Here is a 20,330-nt window from a genome sequence, read left to right on the forward strand (position 1 = left end):
TCAACTTTATTTATTATATAGATACTGATGAAATACCAGGATTTTTCCTTTACTAAGAACTCATATCTTCATCGCGCTCAGTGAAGATACTATTTTTATCTTTTACGTGTGAGGATATTGGTGTCGCCATAGTTACTAACATGATAAGCCAATTACAAGAGACTTATTACAGATTTTTTCTCTTCTTCACTAGAATGTTGAACTTGTGAAACAGAAAATATAAGTATTATTGTCTTTATTTCTCCTTTATAACTTTTTATCCGAGTTTCATAGCATTTTTGTGAGAAGCATTTTCGACAGGTGACTACTCAAATTGCATTATTTTGCTATTTTGATAATGAATAAAAAAGAAGTTGTTTTATGTGGAAATTTCATCGGTATCTATAAAATAAACAATCAAGAGCTCATCATCATCATCATTTATTTATAATTGTTGTTACTACATAAAAACATACATTTAAAGTTGGACTGGCCCGCATATAGCTATGTTATTCTAGGCGGGCCAGTCCGTCAATAGCAACAGTCTATCGTTAGCTTATTACTATCAAAATTAGTAAAATAAAAAGAAAAGTAAGAGAAGAATGTGATTTAATAGATAATATTTTGCTTGTTTGTTTGTTTCTCTCTCTCCCCTTCCCCCTACTTCTACTACTACTTGACATTTTAATTTAGCTTAGAGATGATTTTGCGAACCTCAATGAAAGAGTCTTCATCTTCGAGTACACTTAGTAGTTAGAGCTTCATCAAGTTGGGATCATTTCCTTTATTCACGTGACCTTAATGTTTGATTCAAGAGTATGATTGTAAGGAGAAGTTAAATGTTAATCACTTCAAAGAGTTGAAAAGAATAAAAAAAAAAAAAAACAAAAGTGCACATGGCTCTTTTTACACTAGGTTTACATTAGAGGAGAGTTTTCCGGATTCGTAAATGTTTCCGGATTCATCAATTTTGGAGTATTCGGATTCGTAGGCGTTTACGCTGAAAGGATATTCGGATTCCTGACCGTTTATACACAACGACAACTCCGGGAACATTCGAAATGGAATGGTTACCAAGTCCAGTGTTGTTTAGTCGTTCGATCGACAAAGTGAAAATGCCTCCCCCAAAAAAGGCTAGAGTAGATCCAGATGCCACTGAGGCAAATTTGAGTTGGACAGATGCTAAGTCATCTACGTCGTCGGCGATTAAGTGTGGCTGACTTTAAACTTCCTTGCAATAATAATTTGCGTTTCCTCAGAAATACTGCGGTACACATGATAAAATTTTCGCCTGAACCTGCAAAAAGATGAGGCAACCGGAGACCGCCAGCAATGTTAGCACCAGATCCTCCATTTTGGTTTCACCGCAAACTCAAAAGATTACAGGCGGATATAATATCCGGATTCGAGAAAAAAAGCGCTTACACGACATAACTTTCCAGATTCAAAAGTTATCGGATTCAAAGTTCCCACTTTAAATTCTGGATTCAAAATCTCCGGCGACACGACCAAACCGGGGAGTTTTTATTTCGGATTCGTCCACTTTCGTGTAAACGGCAAAATCAATCTGGTACTAAAACGTTTAGGATTCATCACGATTCCGGAACAATTTCCTCTAGTGTAAACCTAGTCTTAACAGGATTGAGAAGGGGTCTATGTACGTGATGTGACTCCGTGCTACGGAAAACTGTTCGAGGAAAATTATTGATGCTTTACTTTGATTATAAATTTATTACCTAAACAGCTCTGATGCAGCTCATTGACTCTGATTGTTGTGGAAAATTTTTAAGAACAGTAAAACTTCCTAAAGGAGATATTTTCAGGACCCAGGCAAATAGAGATTGGTTGGTGTTTGTCTGACTCTAAAAAAAATGACCTTAGTATACGCTGGACGCATTATTCCAAGCACTTAGCTAATGTGTCCAAAACCAAACTTACTTTTTATTAAGCACTCCACTCTCACAAGTACATCAGGTCGATTTACCATATTTATTCAGCTATAAGCCGAGCGATTTTTACATAAATTAAAGCGAGAGTTAGGCGAAATTTTAGCCAAAGAGGGGGTTCAGCTTATAATCAAGAGTTTTAAAAAATAAAAACTTCAGCGTATTTAAACAACACCAAATGGGCATGTTTTCATTTAGAAGCCGAACTTAGTCGAGAGTGCGATTGCACTGAAGTCCGAACCGCTTTGGCGTCTCATCCATGTTTATATTCTCGACAAGGAGTAACCCCGTCCCTGTGTTCTCTTGTTGATAGATTGGATCAAGCAATTGAAAATAGACGGTGCTCTGAGTAGATTTCGCAAATCGGAACAACTAGTTGTACATTTACACAAAACTACTGTATCGCGTGAAGTGCCCACTCAATCGTCAGTGACATGTTGATTGGTTAAGGTGTCCGGAAATTAAAAGCGGGCTTTCGGACCCAGAAAATGTTTCCTTTTCCCCTGAATAAAGGTGACAAAAATTTGCGAATGAAGGTATTCCCCTGATCTAGTACCCAGGTTATACCGTGTAACTGTAACTGAACTGTGCAACTGCTTGGCCGTGGAAGGTCTGGGTAAGAGATTAGGTGCCAGTAACAATTCCTCCAACATAGAAGTGTCCTTTCGAGAGAGTTACAAGTGCAAACGTTTTATAAACATTCGCGATCAAGGACTGGAAGAGGGATTAATTCGAAATCAAGGCAACATTTGTGGGTAAGTTTGTCCTTCTTGATACTTGGTTAAAAAAATATCTCATTTACTATTCAATTAAGTATGTGTTTTTTTCTTGTTTGTCTCAAAGCTGTTAATACCAATTATTACAGCACTACCTAACATGGTCTTTAAAATCTCTTTCTTACTTTTAATCTTCAAATATTGCCTGACTTCCTAGTGAAATAACATTAAATAACAATGCATGACAAGACCTTCTGATTGAGTTACACGCTTCGTCCCCCCCCCCCCCGCCCCTGAGCTAAATAAACTCGGAACAACGTCAGTGTGAGATGCCATTGGAAATAGTATTATCGTCTTCTTGAATACTGTATTGAATCGCATCAGGTCTTTTCAAAAACTGCCAAAACCAGAATAAAAACAAATTAAAAATTTGAAGGGTACTCTTTTCCCTACTTATTCTCTCTTAAATATCGTCATTCATTTACAAATTGCGCATATTGAAGTCAGCGTATCCTTTAGGTAATGAGAGGAGTTGGGAGGGGGGGGGGGGAGGGAGATGGAGGAGGAACAATCCATTCAAATGTCATCTGCCAACGCTGTGATGGCGCGGCGCAACGATCGGCGCATGTTCTCAGGTTGTTATAACCAGGTTACCTTTCAGAAGAACTACCCACACTCGCCAATAAGTCGAGGTGTCTTACATGGGTATAACCTCTTTTCTTTAATGCTCAAAACAAATGAAATGGCACATGAACAGGAGCAGTTCGTCTGTCGTTCTTATCAAAAGTTTGTAAAGGTACCACAATTTACGCCGTGCTGCTAGCCAGCAGAACGTACAGGCTCAAATTCTCAGAGAAGTAATCTCAGTGATTTGAGGTCTGTATTAATAGCTTATGAACAAAAAAAGTGACTATCGTTTAATACCGGAAATATATTCCAGTAGATCTTAAAAAAAATAGTTAACTTTCTAGTTAATGAAATATCAAACACCATTTCATACCTTGATGAAATCCAAGAAGGTGAACCCAAGTGCAAAATAAACCTAAGATAATAGATCACAAAGCCTTTATTATTATAAATATTTTTTCAGGCCCTGTAGATTCGCATTCTTATTAAACTTTCCTTCCTCCTAACGTAAAAGGAAAAAAATAATTCTGCTGTTGTACATTTGAATTATTTCCTCTCATCCACAAGAAATTGAAATCGGGGAGTCGTCATATATGACGTTCCCACTACACCACGTCATCCGTTCAAACTGAGAGATGGACGGTGGGAGAGATCTCTTCTTCAGGGGGCGTGGTTGAGTAGGTACACCATTAAATCTTCCCAACGGAAAGTGTTATTTATAAGGTGGCCCATAATATATTGGTAATTGTTTTTACCGGATAAGTGTGGTTAAAAGGCCAAACTGCAAACGATGGGCGACTCAAATTGATGAAGTCTTCTTCATAGCCGTTATTTGGTCTCGTCACGCAAGGTACACTCTCCCCCACCATCGTCCGAAAATTATGATACCCGATAAAATACGAGCTGTGATTGGACAAGCAGTCTTGGCGCGACTGGCTCAAAAAAATATGAGCCGCGCTCTGATTGGTTACACTTAAAGATTAAAGCAGACGCCGGTGGGGTAGAGTGCGCGTCACGTGAAAAGAACAGGCAAAAGTGGTGTAGGAGACTAAAATCGATGAGGATAAATAAGAAATTGAAAACTGAACCTCAGTTTAAGACCTGGGCATAGAAATCCAAGCACAGAATACTTACCAATAACGAAAGAAAAGTGACGTAGAAAAGAAGGTACAATCCAACTAGAAAATAGTAGCCCGCGTTACGTGGTATTTCGGACTGAAAGACAACAAAGAAAATGACAGCAGAGAAGCATTAGAGCGACGGACATTCCACGAGCAAAGATCTAAAACAAATATCATATTTAAACTCTCATGTTTTTCAAAACGAAACCCGACTGATCTTCCAGCAGGAACAGGGCTTCGAGCTTACAAATTTCAAAGTTGGCTTGCTATTTGGTATAATTTTTCGACAATTTTTAAAACAGCGTAGGGAAAAAAGAATGTCATTTAGTGCAAATAATTCGCAATAAGCCGACTGCTCTTACGTTTTCCTGGAAGTGAAGATTATTCCGCAAGTCGTAAAGGTAAATATTAACATCGTAGAGATGGGACAAATCACAACTCACCACATATTCTGCCACAAAAAGATGTTAATTCCTATAACTACAACGGATAAAAGCCATGCTACACCTTGCATCACCCTAGGGATGAAAACAACAGGACAAAATTTAATCTAAAAAAAGGATTGGCTGTCATTGCTCTCGATTTAAACTTTGGTACAGGTCAGTGAGCACAGACCCTACTCTTTCAAAATTTAGAATACCTTTTTTTTGTCTGAAATAACACTTGGACGTTGGACGGTAATCATACAAAGGCCGAACTAGCTGCCACATATTTTCCCTTTAATTATTTACGAAAACTTAGAGTTTCATCAAAGTAACACACTCCGGGTGATAAAGCTTGTCTTACCACCTCGTGCTGGATAAGGTACTGAGAACAATTTTTGCGCCCCATGTGACACTTAAGCGTAAATTTCCTACAGCATCAGTATTACAGAATTTGCGGAAATGCCTCAAAGCTGCGCTCTATATTAAGACCTACGGGATCTGTTACGCGGCGGAAATTGTATCGCATGGTACTAACCAGAGTATAGAAACAATACAAAGAGACAGCTTAGCTTACCTTCCATTCTTAAACGTTCCCATGATAGCTTTATCTCCAGTGAAATGCAACACAGGAATCAAAGCAAAAGGGAGCTGGCAAAGATAATAAAAGTATTAACAAAATTCTCAAGCGTCATTCAGTACTGAGTTGGAAACATTTTTTTCTTCGATCTGTGCTTTTATTGTTACATTTACAGCTGCCAGTTCTACGAGTTACTCATCAGAAAACCAAATGTTAAACTCTTGTTTTTTTTTTCTCCAAACCAAACAAAAGTCGCTACCGGAACTATGTCACAGTTCAACCCTTTCACTCTCAATATCTCAAAATAAATTCTCCTTACTGTCTGCCATACACTTATGATATCAGTTTGGAGAATTTGAGATTGGATCAACTAATAAACCCCCTATTGATATTTTTCTTTATTCTCGTCACTTGTCTGCTTCATATTGCATTGATATTGTAAGGCAAAATGCTGTCTTGGTCACTGGCGGAAGTTAAACAAGGTTTTTTCGGACAAAGGTTTTTTTCCTTTGTAATACATAGCTCTTTTCCACCCTTGAAAGTGATTTTGCATTGTACTGTTTGGCTCTTAATTTTCTTTAATTCTATTGTTGTATTTTTATCAGGCTCCCTCTGAATGTGATAGTTTATGAAAATTGCAAGTGTTGATCAATTTTTTTTTAAGATACAGGGCCCCTATGGAGACCAGCCTTGGAGCTGAATGAGCTACCCTGTGTAAAAAAACTTTTACTTACTCACTACCTACTTCCTTACTTCTCTATCCATATCCGAGTTCTTCTTGTTTAGCAATCAAGAGCTTCATTAGTTGGTGATCATTTTCTTTATTCTCGTGACCTTAATGTATAATTCAGGGGGGGATATTGTAAGGAGATATGGGATGCTTGTCACTCCTAAGGAAAAAACATCGAAAGCATCGAAAACAAATAAATAACACGCACACGTAAAACCACCATTGTTCTACACCACCTTGCCTCAGGAGAAGAGGTTCGAACCAAGTCTACGGTATGGAATCCTTGACAGCATGCCGGTTAAAACATGGCTTTTACGGATGCGTTTATGCCCCAAAATGATCTCACTAGCACTTTACTCCATGCTGCCACTGCATAGTATTTGTCCTTCATCGTCCGCCTTAGAAAACCGCCAGCACAACTTCTCATGCGTTACCTTTTATGCGGGGATTCCCCGACCTCCCACAGATGACGTAAAACGACAACACAGGTGACAGCATTTCTGAGAAAGACGCAATCCTTGCTTCATCGCGGAGGCGGCGAAACTCATTATGATGAAGTCCTGAACACATGTTCCAAGGAAAAGAAAACGATCGAATTCAATACTAAACTTGGATGAAGGCAATTAAACTACATAAAAGAAGCGACATGCACTCCATCGACTTTTCTCGTTGATTGATGCAATATATATGGCTTGCGTTATTAACCAAGCGTGAGGTCCGCAAGATGGCTGGACATTGGCCGAGTTATTTCTTTTTGCATTTTTATGGACCGAGACGAAGTCGAAGTCAATAAAAAATGCAAAAAAATAACGAAGCTAATATCCAACCATCTTGACCGAACAAGCTTGGTTAATAAAGGATTTAGTATATTACAAGAGATTTCGCTTTATTAAGAATAAGCATGACTCGTTTACTCGAGAGCCCGGAAACAAAGCCAGCTGCATGTGCTTATAGACTACAACAAACTCAAGAGAGTTGTTTCTGTTTTCTTTGTTTGGACCATCTTCTGTCGCTTGTACATTTCTATTATCGTCAATCACTATCATAAAACTGTTCCCAAATGAAAGAAAATAACCATAACATTTGCTCAGGAAGAGAAAGCACAGCCAAAATTAAAAAAAAAAATCACACTTAGGCAATATGTTTATTTCAATATTTGTTTGTACATTTTACGCTTCAATACAAAACATACCTAAACCTCAAGGAGCAAGGCCTACGTCATATGTACATACACACACACACACACACACACACACACACACACACAAACACACACAAACACACACACAACACACACACACACACACACACACACACACACACACACACACACACACACATACATACATACATACATACATACATACATACATACATACATACATACATACATACATACATACATACATACATACATACATACATACATACATACATACATTAATTGACCACTCCCCATAGGGGCTTTTCAGGACCAACACCAACCCATCCCACCCAGGGGAGGACATCCACCACCCAGTAATCTCGTGCGTGGGAAATTAATGTCTCCTACCCCTAACCCTGCAGAAGACAGGGCCTATGGTTTAATGGTAGCTCTGAGAATTTACTATTTAATCAACCAACATCCCTGACAACTGACACTAATTATTGCTCATTACTTTTTCTTTAAAATTTTTGCTTTTCAATGCAACCTCAGACATGCTACTTACTAAAGCTACTGCACAGATGCCTTATTGGGGCAAGTGAACAACCATTTCGTTGACTTAGGGCCTGATTACATGAGCCGCGCTGATTTCTTTTGTTTTGGTGAAATCAGCCCGGCTAACCAGGCCAGCTCGGCTCATGTAATCAGGCCTTTAGAGCTAGATTGTATGGTTGGGGGAGGTCACAAGAAATTTCTACTGCCCCATCCCTATCCCTCTCCTTCGCTGTGACCATTGCTCACCCCCTTGATACAAAATAATTTCTTTCTCTCCCAAGCCTTCCACTCCTACAAGAAAAGACACCAGTATAATTTTCACTAAGAAAATACCAGGCACTTACGCACCAAAATAACACTTGTTCTGCAAGCTGACTACACACCTCAATCGTGAACTAAAAGTCAGGCACATCATGTACATTCTAGAGGCATTTTTTTCCACAAACCAACTAAATGCTGGTTTTCATTTCTTGTTGAGAAAAATCCTCAAGTTTCTTTATAATTAATGGCAATTGTGTCAGTTTTACTATGAAATATTGTTTCTTTCATTCCTTCCTCAAATGTTAAGCTCAGTGCATAGTGGATTATATATAATCCGAAGGCATGGAATCCTTGTCATAGCAAGAATATTGAATGTTGCCTTTATTTGCTTAGGCGAATTATCACCTCCAGAGGGTATTTGCTGGGAGTTAAATTTAAATTAATCAGAGCAGGAGAAAACATTGACTTATGTCAAACTTTCATGTGAACTCTTGCGATTTTTAGAAATAAGAAAGTCAATAAATTTAAAATAAATATAATAAGGAGACTGTTGTTTATTACAGAAAGTAGGTTCAGTTCTTTTTTAATTTCATGAATATAAAAAACATAAAAGAATGCAAGATACAGTCAAACCTGTATTGCAGCAGTGGCTCTTGAGGAATGGCAGTGTGTCACCACTTGATGCAAATTGATGGCTTAATTAGTACAAGTTGACTAACAAATGACATGAGTGATCTGTGTGTAATATTTGTCCAAACAGTCCAAAGAAGAAAGATCATTTGCAATGTAATGATGACATTAAAAATCATAATACAGATGAAAAGATAAAATGCACTGATTGGCTAAAAACTGCTGCATTTTTTTGTGTGACACAAGTGCACAGTTATGACACAATAAATTACAAAGTGTATGCACTGTTAAAATTTCTCTGTTTTGAGTTTCTGCGAGGATTTTTTCCTGTAAGCTACAACATGATTTCTTGTGCCACTTGGTGAAAATAAGCATTTGTTAATTTTTACAAATTGCACTAGCTTCATGGGCTTGTGAAATTTTGCTGTCTTTAAAAAACTAACTTATGCTTATCAATACCAAAATGCACTCAAAATCAAACCCATACATTGTAATTCAAAGTTTTCAGTGGTAGAGCATTTGATGGTGAAATCAGAAGTCTTGGGGTTAAACCCCTAGCTTGTAGGGACTGAGATTATTTCCTCACTTTTCCCTTGTGACAAAACAAATAACAAGTTTTTATTTAGGATGGTGAGTGCTGTTGTTGAGAAAAGTCACCTTTAGTTTTTTTTTTCAAGTTGATTATAAAACTGCAGGGGATAAGGTGAAGAACAAATTATGAATTGAAAGTAAAAATCAATGTTTAATTTGGAGACACTTTCATTCCTAACATCGTTCTTCACAAAGACAAAATTACGTATCAAACAGTCAATCACGGAGCAAATTATTTAAATCAGGAAGAAACAAAACAATCAGCATTTGATAATCATGCACATTTAAAAATCTTTATTTTAAGTGCTTAGCTTAATTTCTACACTGATAATTAAAAAAGTAACTAAACCTAACTGGTTGATATTTGCAATAAAATGTTATCATATAGTCAATGGAAAATATTTATTTTTATCTAACTTTAATAGCTAGCTTCTAAAGATACAAAAGTGCATTGGCATAAGCTTGAAATTTATAATATAAGAACAATACAACTTAAAAATGGTGTTGCAACCAACTGAATAACGAGAAAAACTACCTGTAATTCCAAAAATGTTTAGGATTTTCAAAATGAAAACTTTCTTATAACCTTTTAAGAATACATGCTACAGTGTGAGTTGATGTCATGCTTTTTTAATTTGACTTAAAATAGAACTAACCTAAAGGCAAAAGCAATTAATCATGCACTTATGCAACATTTCTTAAAACAATTGTTTCATATTTATCAAGGGTATGAGAAAATTCATTACTTGACAAGGGAATTCCGCATTAAATTGCATACAAAAACCGATATCACACGAATCGCGAAGCAATGAGTGCGATATATCGGTTTTCAAATGCAATTTACCGTGGAATTCATAAGTGAAGTAATGGATTAACTACAAGTTGACCAGCAAATGACACGAGTGATGTTTGCATGTAATATTTGTCCTAACATTTCAACGAAAGATAATTTGCAATGTGTTTGTCTCTCTTGACTTTGTGTGATGCTTTTATTTGCGAGTTACTAACAAGTAACAAGATGATTTCTTGTGTTATAGCACTAATCTTGCTTTATGGGCTTGTGCAATTCTGTTGTCTTTGAAAAACTTACTTGTGTTTATTAACACCAAATTGCACTCAAAATCAAACCTATACATTATAATTAATTCAATCATAGAGAATCTGATAGTGTAATCAGAAGTTTCAGGGGTCAAACCCCTAGCTTGTGGGGACTAAGACTACATCCCAGTTTTGGCCTGGTGACAAAACAAATGAGAAGTTTTTATTTACTTGTCACAAATGACCTTAATTTCGGCCAAGTTGCCAACACATGAAATTTTTTTCAGGTCTGATTTTCACTGTTGCTCAAATAGTGCTTTACTGCGAAGGATCGTGCACATATACGTTTCATAACCGCAGTTCATACATATGTTTCATATGTTTGTTGTTGTTTGATTTATCATCTACGGGTTCATGTCGATTTAATTTGATGGCCTGCTCCCAGTTGGCTTGTTAGCTCAATTGGTAGAGCGCTGCACTAGTATCGCAGAGGTCAGTGGTTCGAGTCCCGTACAGGCCTGAAATTTTTTTCAGGTCTGATTTTCACTATTGCTCAAATAGTGCTTTACTGCGAAGGATCGTGCACATATACGAGATAGATAGATAGATAGATAGTTTATTTAAATATACCTAGCAGCCTTGCGGCTGAATTGCGTATATTACAATAATGTAATTAAATAAATATATTATATAACGTATACAAGAATATTCAAAATTATAACAATTAAAAAATCTATGAGCTAAAACCTATCTATATTTAAAAGCTATATTTACATTATCTACATAGGTTTCTAGGAAACGGTCGTTAAATTAACTGTTGTTGTTATATTTAATGGTGGACTGGCCATCATGAAGGTGTTTTTAAAACGGTTTGTCCTCCACCGGGGGATTTCGAAACGCCTGTTACATCTTAAATTGTGCTTTGGATGGTTGGCACAAGGCAACAATTCACGAAGCCCGTGATTATCTTTTCCGATAATGTTGCTAAAGAGATTGCGGCAAATGTCTTCCATATAAACCATGATCGGTGGAATGCCGGCAGCCTCTAAAATCTCGTGATAGTCTTGGCCTGAGCTTATAATAGAGAAAGCTCTTTTTTGAACGCGCTCTAACTCCTGCTGCAAATATATAGGTAATGCATAATAGAAAACAGGAGTCGCATACGTTAATATAGATCTAATACAGGCCACGTAGAAAAGCACGAGATCTTTAAAGGCTACCTTTGCACGCTTTAGCTGAACCAAAAAATAAAGTCGCTTTGAGGCCTTCTTAACAACCTTGTTTATGTGTTCATTCCACGATAGATTGCTTGAAATTGTTACGCCGAGTAATTTTGCATGCTGGACAACCTCAAGCCCTTTACCATTGACAATGACTGGAGAAAACTCCGTCTGATTTCTAGCAAATGAAATCCTTAACTCCTTACATTTATCGCTATTAAGCTTCATTTTGTTCTCGGAAGACCAGTGAATGACTTGATCAGCAATTTGCTGTGCTTTACTTTCTCTGCCTTTGATTACAACTTCCGATACCGTCGTGTCGTCGACATATTTCCATTAATGCGAGGCGCGTTATGATCGCTACACAGCGTGGCAAGATTGAGGTCATTGATTAGGATCAGGAACAACCTGATACGTTTCATAACCGCAGTTCATACATATGTTTCATATGTTTGTTGTTGTTTGATTTATCATCTACGGGTTCATGTCGATTTAATTTGATGGCCTGCTCCCAGTTGGCTTGTTGGCTCATTTGGTAGAGCGCTGCACTAGTATCGCAGAGGTCAGTGGTTCAAGTCCCGTACAGGCCTGAAATTTTTTTCAGGTCTGATTTTCACTATTGCTCAAATAGTGCTTTACTGCGAAGGATCGTGCACATATACGTTTCATAACCGCAGTTCATACATATGTTTCATATGTTTGTTGTTTTAAACCTAACTGGTTGATTGCAATCAAATGTTATCATGCATAGTCAATGGAAAAATATTTATTTTTATCTAACTTTAATAGCTAGCTTCTAAAGATACAAAAGTGCATTAATTGGCATAAGCTTGAAATTTATAATATAAGAACAACTTGATTTACAACTTAAAAATTGCAACCAACTGAATAACGTTGCAACCAACTGAATAATGTGAAAAACTACCTGTAGTTCCAAAAATGTTTAGGATTTTCAATTTAAAAACTTTGCTATAACCTTTTAAGAATCCATGGTAGCTAGGCTACAAAGTGAGTTGATCTCATGCTTTTTTAATTTGACTTAAAATAGAACTTAAAGGCAAAAGCAATTAATCATGCACTTATGCGACATTTCTTAAAATGATTGTTTCAGATTTACTAAGGGTATTATAGGAAAATTCATTACTTGATGAGGGAATTCTGCATTAAATTGCATACAAAAAACTGATATCACACGAATCGCGAAGCAATGAGTGCGATATCGGTTTTCAAGTCAAATTTAACCTGGAATTCATAAGTAAAGTAATGGATTAAATACAAGTTGACCAGCATTAATGACACGAGTGATGTTTGCATGTAATATTAATTGTCCTAACATTCCAACGAAAGATAACTTGCAACGGGTTTGTCACTCTTGACTTTGTGTGATGCTTTTTTTTGTGAGTTATCAACAAGTAACAAGATGATTTCTTATGTAATTTGGTGAAAATAAGCACTTGCTAATGTTTACAAATAGCACTCATCCTGCTTTAAGGGCCTGTGCAATTCTGTTGTCTTTGAAGAACTTACTTGCGTTTATTAACACCAAGTTGCACTCAAAATCCAACCTACATTGTAATTCAATCGTAGAGAATCCGATAGTGAAATCAGAAGTTTTAGGGGTCAAACCCCTAGCTTGTGGGGACTTAAAGATTATATCCCAGTTTGGGCCTGGTGACAAAACAAATGACAAGTTTTTATTTACTAATTGTCACAAATGACCTTAATTTCGGCCAAGTTGCCTACACATATCATGTTCTCAGTGGTAGAGCATCATTCTGATGGTGAAATCTGAATTGGAAGTTCCAGGGGTTTCAAACCCTAAGCTTGTGGGGACTGAGATTATTTCCCTGCTTTGGCCTTGTCACAAAACAAATAAGTTTTTAGTTAGGAAAGCAGACACAATTGTTTAGAAAAGTCAACTTTAGTTGCTTTTCTTTTCCAAGTTGATAACCAGTCAACCAGATAAAATTCAGAGGATAAGGTGAAGAGCAAATTATGAATTGAAAGTCAAGATCAGTTTCAACTTGGAGACACTTTCCTTCCCAACATCATTCTTCACCAAAGACAAAATTACATATCAATATTTATCACAAAGTAATTATTTAAATCAGGAAGAAAAAAAACAATCAGCATTTGATAATCGACAACACTGAACAATCTTTATTTAAGTACTTGGTTTTGCTTCTGTACAATGATAACTGAAAAAGCAACTAAACCTCACTGCAGTTGATTGTAATTAAATGTTATCATAGTCAATGGAAAATATTTTTTTTTATCCTACTTGAATAGCTAGCTTCTACAGATACAAAAGCACATTGACATAAGTTTGAAATTTATAATATAGAGCAATACAACTCAAAAATGGTTTTGCAACCAATAATAAGAAAAACTACCTGTAATTCCAAGAATGTTTGAGGTTTTCAATATGATAACTTTCCTGTAACCTTTGGGAACCCATGGTAAGACTACAGAGTGAGTTGATCTCACTTTTTTTTAAATTTGACTTAAAAATAGAACTAAGATTTATTAAGGGTATAGTACAGTATAGGAAGTTACACTCTGCTAAAAAAATTATGACCTAGTGAGGCATATACAACTGGTTTGCCTCTGGCCAGTGGAGATCTTTAAACCCCATGTTTAGTTGTTATGTTTATTTACAATTTGTTTGTATTGGCCCTGAAAACCCCTATCAAGGGAGTGGTCAATTAAACCTGTAATCAAGTGAACCCGTGCCTCTGGGAGTGTTCCTAGTTGATTGCTCTATCAACTGAGTCACAAAGTTGAACACCAAGAGCAGGACAAGAAGCATTCCATCAGTTGCAATCACAACCTGTTCAAAACATGATTAATTTCATTTGCTGCCAACACATTCCCTGTGTAAGAAGCAAAGATCCCACTGAAAATTTCCTAGCTTATCACATGCGAATTCATAGCTCATCTGTTTGAGTGGCCAACAAATATATAGAGGCACAGGTTTGTACTCTGTAAAATCATGACTTTTTTAGGCTTCTTCAACTGTGAGGATGACCTCCTTACTGATGTAATTATGGAGGGTTGCTACAGATAAGGAGTTTTTGGAAATTTCTAGAAGGCTAATTAGTTGTGCTAACTGGATACCAGGGCAATTTCATGCAATGCTCTGGAAATTTCTACTGTGTTCAAAAGGCCCATAAAATATCGAAAAGAGTTATTTTGTAACCTTCAAGAACACTCTAAAATGCTTAATAAATGTACATAAATTGCCATTCACCCATCAGAGTTGATTGTCATTGACTGCAAGACTGCTAAGTATTTAAAGAAGTTAAAGAAGGCCATTGTGGTCTAATCTAGGGATGCTTTCCTACATTCATTCCTACACGCACACATGAATACATCCCTGAAAAGGTCTTTTTAGTAGCAATATTGAAAACTCAAATGCAAATTCTGAAGAATAAAATACTTAATCAATTATGAATCGTTATTTTAATTGGTTAAAATGTATGAAACAAAAGTTGTTATATTTCTTAAAGTTGAATTGAAAGCAGTTCAAATACTATTTTTGTTTCAGAAAAGTTTGTCTAAAAGTTTATCAACAGTTTCAGAAGAGATTTTGAGATAAAAGTCTTTACTGTGATTTTTGTATCAGTGCAGTGACTGGAGTTTTAGCCAGTAATAGGCTGTTGTTGTTTTTATTTAACCTTACAGTTGTATCTTAAAAAAAACTATGAAGAAGGTTGAAAAGTTTATGAAGAAATTTATCTTGAGATAAAAGTATAAAAGGCTCTATATATATAGCTGACAATGCACAGGACATTGATCAAATACTTTTTCAATATCTATGTACTTCCTTCAATCACAAGAATATAACTTTGGTTTTTCGTGTTCTCCTTCACTTTTGTGGATTCAATCTTACCATACCATCATGTTCAAGAAAACTATATAATAACAAAAGAATGCATTTAAATACTTTTATAAAACCAATCAATGAACCTACAAGCAGCAACAAAATTGTTGACAAATTGATCTTTTCAACTCCATATTACTTCAGTTTTATCTCTTTTGCCCTTGTTAAGTTTACCTATTCACCATCGTCTCTTCCCCTCCCCCCCCCTCAAAAAAAAAAAAAAAAAAGAGATGGTGTATCGTGATTCCATGAACTTTTAGCAAACATTGAATGGGGGAGGGGGTCTGTTGATGATTTAGAGTGCGGTAGAAACAGGACTGTTTTTCTACACGTAACTCTTAATTCTCAAACATCATGTGTAAACTAATCTTGACGCTGATTGTAACTAAGAGAATATTAGAGCCGTGATGGAGAATTGTGATGCTTACCCTAAAAGTCCTTACACATTCCCAATAACAGGAAAACATCAAAACAGCAGTTTAAAAAACTAATACCTTCTGACCTAGATTAATAAGTACAACAACAGCAATGCGTCCCTCAGTAGTCACTGTAATCCCTGTTACGTAATATATCCCATCAATTTGGATTTCTACACTACGCACAAACTCACCATCTTTGCTGTATATCTCAACCTGCAGGAGTTCTTTCTCTTTTCTAGCACCAGCGATGACGACATGTTCACCTGTTCGGTGAAATGCAATGCTCGTGTAGTCACAGTCATTTCTTTGCAGTTTAAATTTGTTAAGATGGTCACCGTGTTCACTGAATATGTGAACACAGGAATCACCTCTGTCCACTACCATAACACGGCCATCAGTAGCGACAGTGACATCACACGTACCCTCTAATATTCCTTCGCCAAAACTGCGACCAAACTCTCCATTAGTGTCATACTCCTCCACCTCTATTCCTACTGTCAGTACTTTTCCTGTGTCAGTCACTGACAGTCCTCTGTACCAGTCCTCTCTCCTCAGACGAAACCGGTGATACGGGTCACCGGTTTTCGTAAGTTTATAAATCCACCAAGTCCCTCGCAAGCTCGTCGGCCCGATCAGTAAAAAGATGTTGTCGTTCGTGTCTGTGGCTACATCTATAGTATATAACTCTGTAAGTAAACCATCGTTAAGGAGACTATAATGTTTAACAAACTTGCCGCTGCTGTCAAACACCTTCACACAACCATCCTCGAATTCCCCGACAATGAATTCTCCGCCGGAGTTTGTAGCGATGCCCGTCGGCCTCTTCAGCTTGTGCTCCTCTTCGCCCTCCTGACCAAATGACCATGGTTTAACACAACAATGCTCCATACTTTGTTTAAGTAGTACTTTACTTACTCTTGCGTCATACAATGGACTGATTTTGTTTTCTCCAGTATCAATAGGAGGCCAGATCAAAAAGTGTGCGTCTTCACCAATCGTTCGCGTGACATCGTAGATGACACGATTTACGTGATAGACACTGAAGATAATTTCCCTTCTTTCCTCTTGACTGAAAAAACCTCTTACTGCCTGGATGCCTTTCTTGAGCTGAACATCAAAGCTATTTTGTACTGCAGGCAGACAGTTTAATTCCTTTACACACACTCTGCATGGTGCTACTGCATCAGCAGGATTGTCTACTGTCTCTAATATGGTCGCCATAACTCGATACTTCATGGCCAGAATGCGGTCAGATATTTTCAGGCCTTCGTTTTCGAAGGCCCTCGTTGCTTCTTTTCGAGCATCTTTAAATCTCTCCTTTGCAGTGGAAAGCTTTCTCGTAGCTGATTCATCCAGGCCAGTAAGCTCCAACCTTCCAATTCCTTTAATAAGAGAAAATGCTTCATCACAGGCCGCCTCTGCTGTTGACGCACCACACTCGTTTCTTGACTTTGCTATCTTAAACACTTCAAACAAGAACGCCATTCCTTCCTCGAAAAAGCTGATACTTGTTTTTAAATCTTTCCTTGATAAAGCGTCCAACTTTGACTTGATGTCGTCGATTTCACGGACGATCAAGGAGTGGAATTGCTGGTCTGTTACATCGCCATCTTTGAGTTTTTCCGCGAGCTCATCTCTGCCTTTTGTTACGAGTAAGCCAATAGTTGCTTTAAACACAGCAGTTACAATCGAAGACATAACTTGAATCCTTTTTTCTTAGGTGACGCTACTTTACACAGTGCAACAGAGTTTGAACAAAATAAACATGCAGTTTTCCAAAATTCCGCTTATCAATTTGGATCAAAGTTCCAGTTCAGTAGTTTCAGTGCTTCGTAAAAGCTCAAGACAACAGGCGATCTAACAATCTTAACCAACCGTATCGTCATCAGGGGAAAGAATAATAACGATCCCAGTGGTAAGAATTTCAAAAATTTGTAGTTAAAGTTTGTCTTAAAGAGTAACGAGGTTGGAAGTCGTTTCAACTCCTTCATTACTGGTTCTTTTACAGCGGCGTAATAGACCTAGAGAATGATGACTGAAAAAACTGACCGGAATGCAGGTATCAATGAAAGAAAAAACACTCCAGGAACCAAATGAGCTGAAGCAAACTCAATATTCATTGTCATCTTACTTCGCCTCAGGCTCAAAACACTTTTTATGTATTCGGCTTCAACTGCTGAAACGAGACATAAGTAACTGCGAAAACGTTCTCAAACCAATGTGAGTCTCAGACGGTTTACTTTTTATGGCATATTGATTAATTAGTTTCGACTGGAATAATATCAACATCTTTCGTGTTTAATAAACCCGATTTCAAAACATTTCCATTACTGACTCAATATAAGAAGACTGTTGACCTTAAGAAATCACGTCAATGATAATTAGTGTTTTTGTCGACGGAAACAGAGGTATTTTTTTTTACAGCTGAGGTCAGTTGACATTTCTAGATTTCAGTCGAAAACTATGGCCTTCCTTTCTTCAACTAGGTTACGATAAAACGACATCTTTTCCGAATTATATGTCCGTAAATGTTCCAGAATATCTTTCAAGATCTTAATTTATCTCCATAAAATATAAACATCAAAGTTTGCTTAGGGGTAATGACGCAGTTCAGAAATAGCTCGTCATTGTTTCACTCCGCTTTTTGTTGTGTCCCTGAAGGAAGCCGCTAGATTGTTTGTTTGTCATCCCACAACGTAATGAGTGTAGTCTTACTATTTAAATAACAGTGCTATTTTTTCTTCACGAGCAGCAAGATGATTTAAATTGACCCTTTCTTGTCCTGAGGTTTAACCACTAACCATTAATACCATTTCGGCAGGAACACTCCGAGGAATTGGAAAGTTTGTTTTTGAACATCAAGATCAAAATCTTATAATTAAACTCTATATTCTGCTTTATGGCTGGAAAAGATTCCTTTTTTCTAGTTGGGTATCTACTCAAGACCGTCGAGATCGTAATTTTTTCTCTTTCGGGAAAGTGAAATTTAATGCTGTCACATTCAATTACTTTCGAACTTTCTTCAAGTGTATCATTCTTGGTGGGGAGTGTAACGTTATTTCCTATTAATAAATAAAGGCTGATAGTTTCTAAAGAAACTGTTTGGGGCTGCGTCGGTGGGGGTAACGAAATAATTTGAATATATCAACAAAGTTGAAATGATAAATTGGCCACCGTTACGATTATAAAAGCTGACGTTTCGAGCGTCAGCCCTTCGTTGAACTTCAAATATTCATCATATCTGATTTATCATCACGGGTTTATTACGAATCAACTTAATTAACCGCCTGCTCCCAGTTGGCTTGTTAGCTCAATTGGTAGAGCGCTGCACTAGTATCGCAGAGGTCAGTGGTTCGAATCCCGTACAGGCTGATTTTTTTCAGGTCTGATTTTCGCTATTGCATAAATAGCGCTCTCTACTGCGAGAATCGTGCATCATACGTATCTATAACCGCAGTTCAAAATATATGAACTTCATATATTCATCATAACTAGAAATCATGTTTCCGAAGACCTAATTTTCAAAATCTTGGACCCCTCAGAAGGGGAACAATTCGATCTCCAAACCCCCCTTGACTAAATCCTGGATCCGCCCTGGTTACATTGTTACCTCCGCCGACGCAGCACCAGAGCTTCTTTAGAAACTTATACCCTATGCAAATAGAGGTTGGTTGGTGTTTGTCTGACTCTGAAAATGGCTTGGAATACACCAGACGCGTTATTCCAAGCACCAAGCTAATGTGATCCAAAAACAAAATCATTGTTTATTAAGCACTGCACTCTCACGTCATGTCGATTTAACATATTTGTTCAGCTAGAAGCCGAGCGGTTTGTACATAAATTATTGGGCGCACTTAATTTGAAGCCTCGCTCTGTTGTGCGACCCTCGCCATACTCTGGTGAAAGTGATTAAATAAATAAAGCTAGAGTTAAGCGAAATTTGAGCGAAAGAGAGGGGTTTAGCTTATAGTCAAGAGTTTTCGAAAAAAAAACAAGAAGATTTAGTGTATTTGAACAACACCAAATGGACATGTTTTCATTTAGAAACCGAGCTAAGTCGAGAGCGCGAATGGATAGAAGTCCAAACCGCTTTGGGATCCCATCCTTGTTAAAATCCTCGACAATTGCAAGGAGTAGCCCTGTCGCTGTCTTGTCTTGTTGATATATAGGAACAAGCAATTAAAACTATACGATGCTCTAGGTAGATTTCGCAAACCGGAACAACTAGTTTTACCTTTCGTTACACAAAACTACTGCATCACGTTTTTAAGTGTTCACTCAATCTTGGTGACATTTTGATTGGTTAAGGTGTCCTCTTCACGGAAATTAAAGGCGGGATTTCGGACCCAGAAAATGTTTCCTTCTCCCTTGAATAAAGGTGGCAAAAATTTGTGAATTACGTTGAAAGAAGGTGTAACTATAACTGAACTGTACAACCGCTTGGCCGTGGAAGGTCTGCGTACAAGAT

The 20,330-nt window shown here is 37.2% G+C and overlaps 1 protein-coding gene and 1 long non-coding RNA gene across 2 annotated transcripts; one reads left to right on the forward strand and one right to left on the reverse strand.

Moving 5' to 3' along the window:
* Positions 1 to 404: 404 nt before the first annotated feature.
* Positions 405 to 17,878, reverse strand: LOC148719136 (uncharacterized). The gene is made up of 6 exons (XM_088741618.1): positions 16,054 to 17,878; positions 5,389 to 6,681; positions 4,833 to 4,907; positions 4,403 to 4,483; positions 3,642 to 3,683; positions 405 to 3,038 (listed from the first exon to the last, which is right to left on the reverse strand). Exons 1-2 carry the CDS (start codon positions 17,558 to 17,560, stop codon positions 6,545 to 6,547), a joined length of 1,644 nt encoding a protein of 547 aa, XP_088597744.1. The 5' UTR covers positions 17,561 to 17,878; the 3' UTR covers positions 405 to 3,038; positions 3,642 to 3,683; positions 4,403 to 4,483; positions 4,833 to 4,907; positions 5,389 to 6,544.
* On the forward strand, positions 17,670 to 18,760 carry LOC148719137 (uncharacterized). Its single transcript, XR_015994171.1, has 2 exons — positions 17,670 to 17,777; positions 17,871 to 18,760. It is a non-coding gene; the product is annotated as an uncharacterized LOC148719137 (long non-coding RNA).
* Positions 18,761 to 20,330: the final 1,570 nt, after the last annotated feature.

Source organism: Stylophora pistillata, chromosome 12, assembly GCF_964205215.1.
Source record: "Stylophora pistillata chromosome 12, jaStyPist1.2, whole genome shotgun sequence".
NCBI lineage: Eukaryota > Metazoa > Cnidaria > Anthozoa > Scleractinia > Pocilloporidae > Stylophora > Stylophora pistillata.

Coding starts and splice junctions, on each gene's coding strand:
- LOC148719136 (XM_088741618.1), bottom strand. CDS start 17,560: ATGTCTTCGATTGTAACTGCTGTGTTTAAAGCAACTATTGGCTTACTC. Junction 6,682..16,053: donor TGAGATATACAGCAAAGATG/GTGAGTTTGTGC, acceptor ACATGTGTTCAG/GACTTCATCATAATGAGTTT.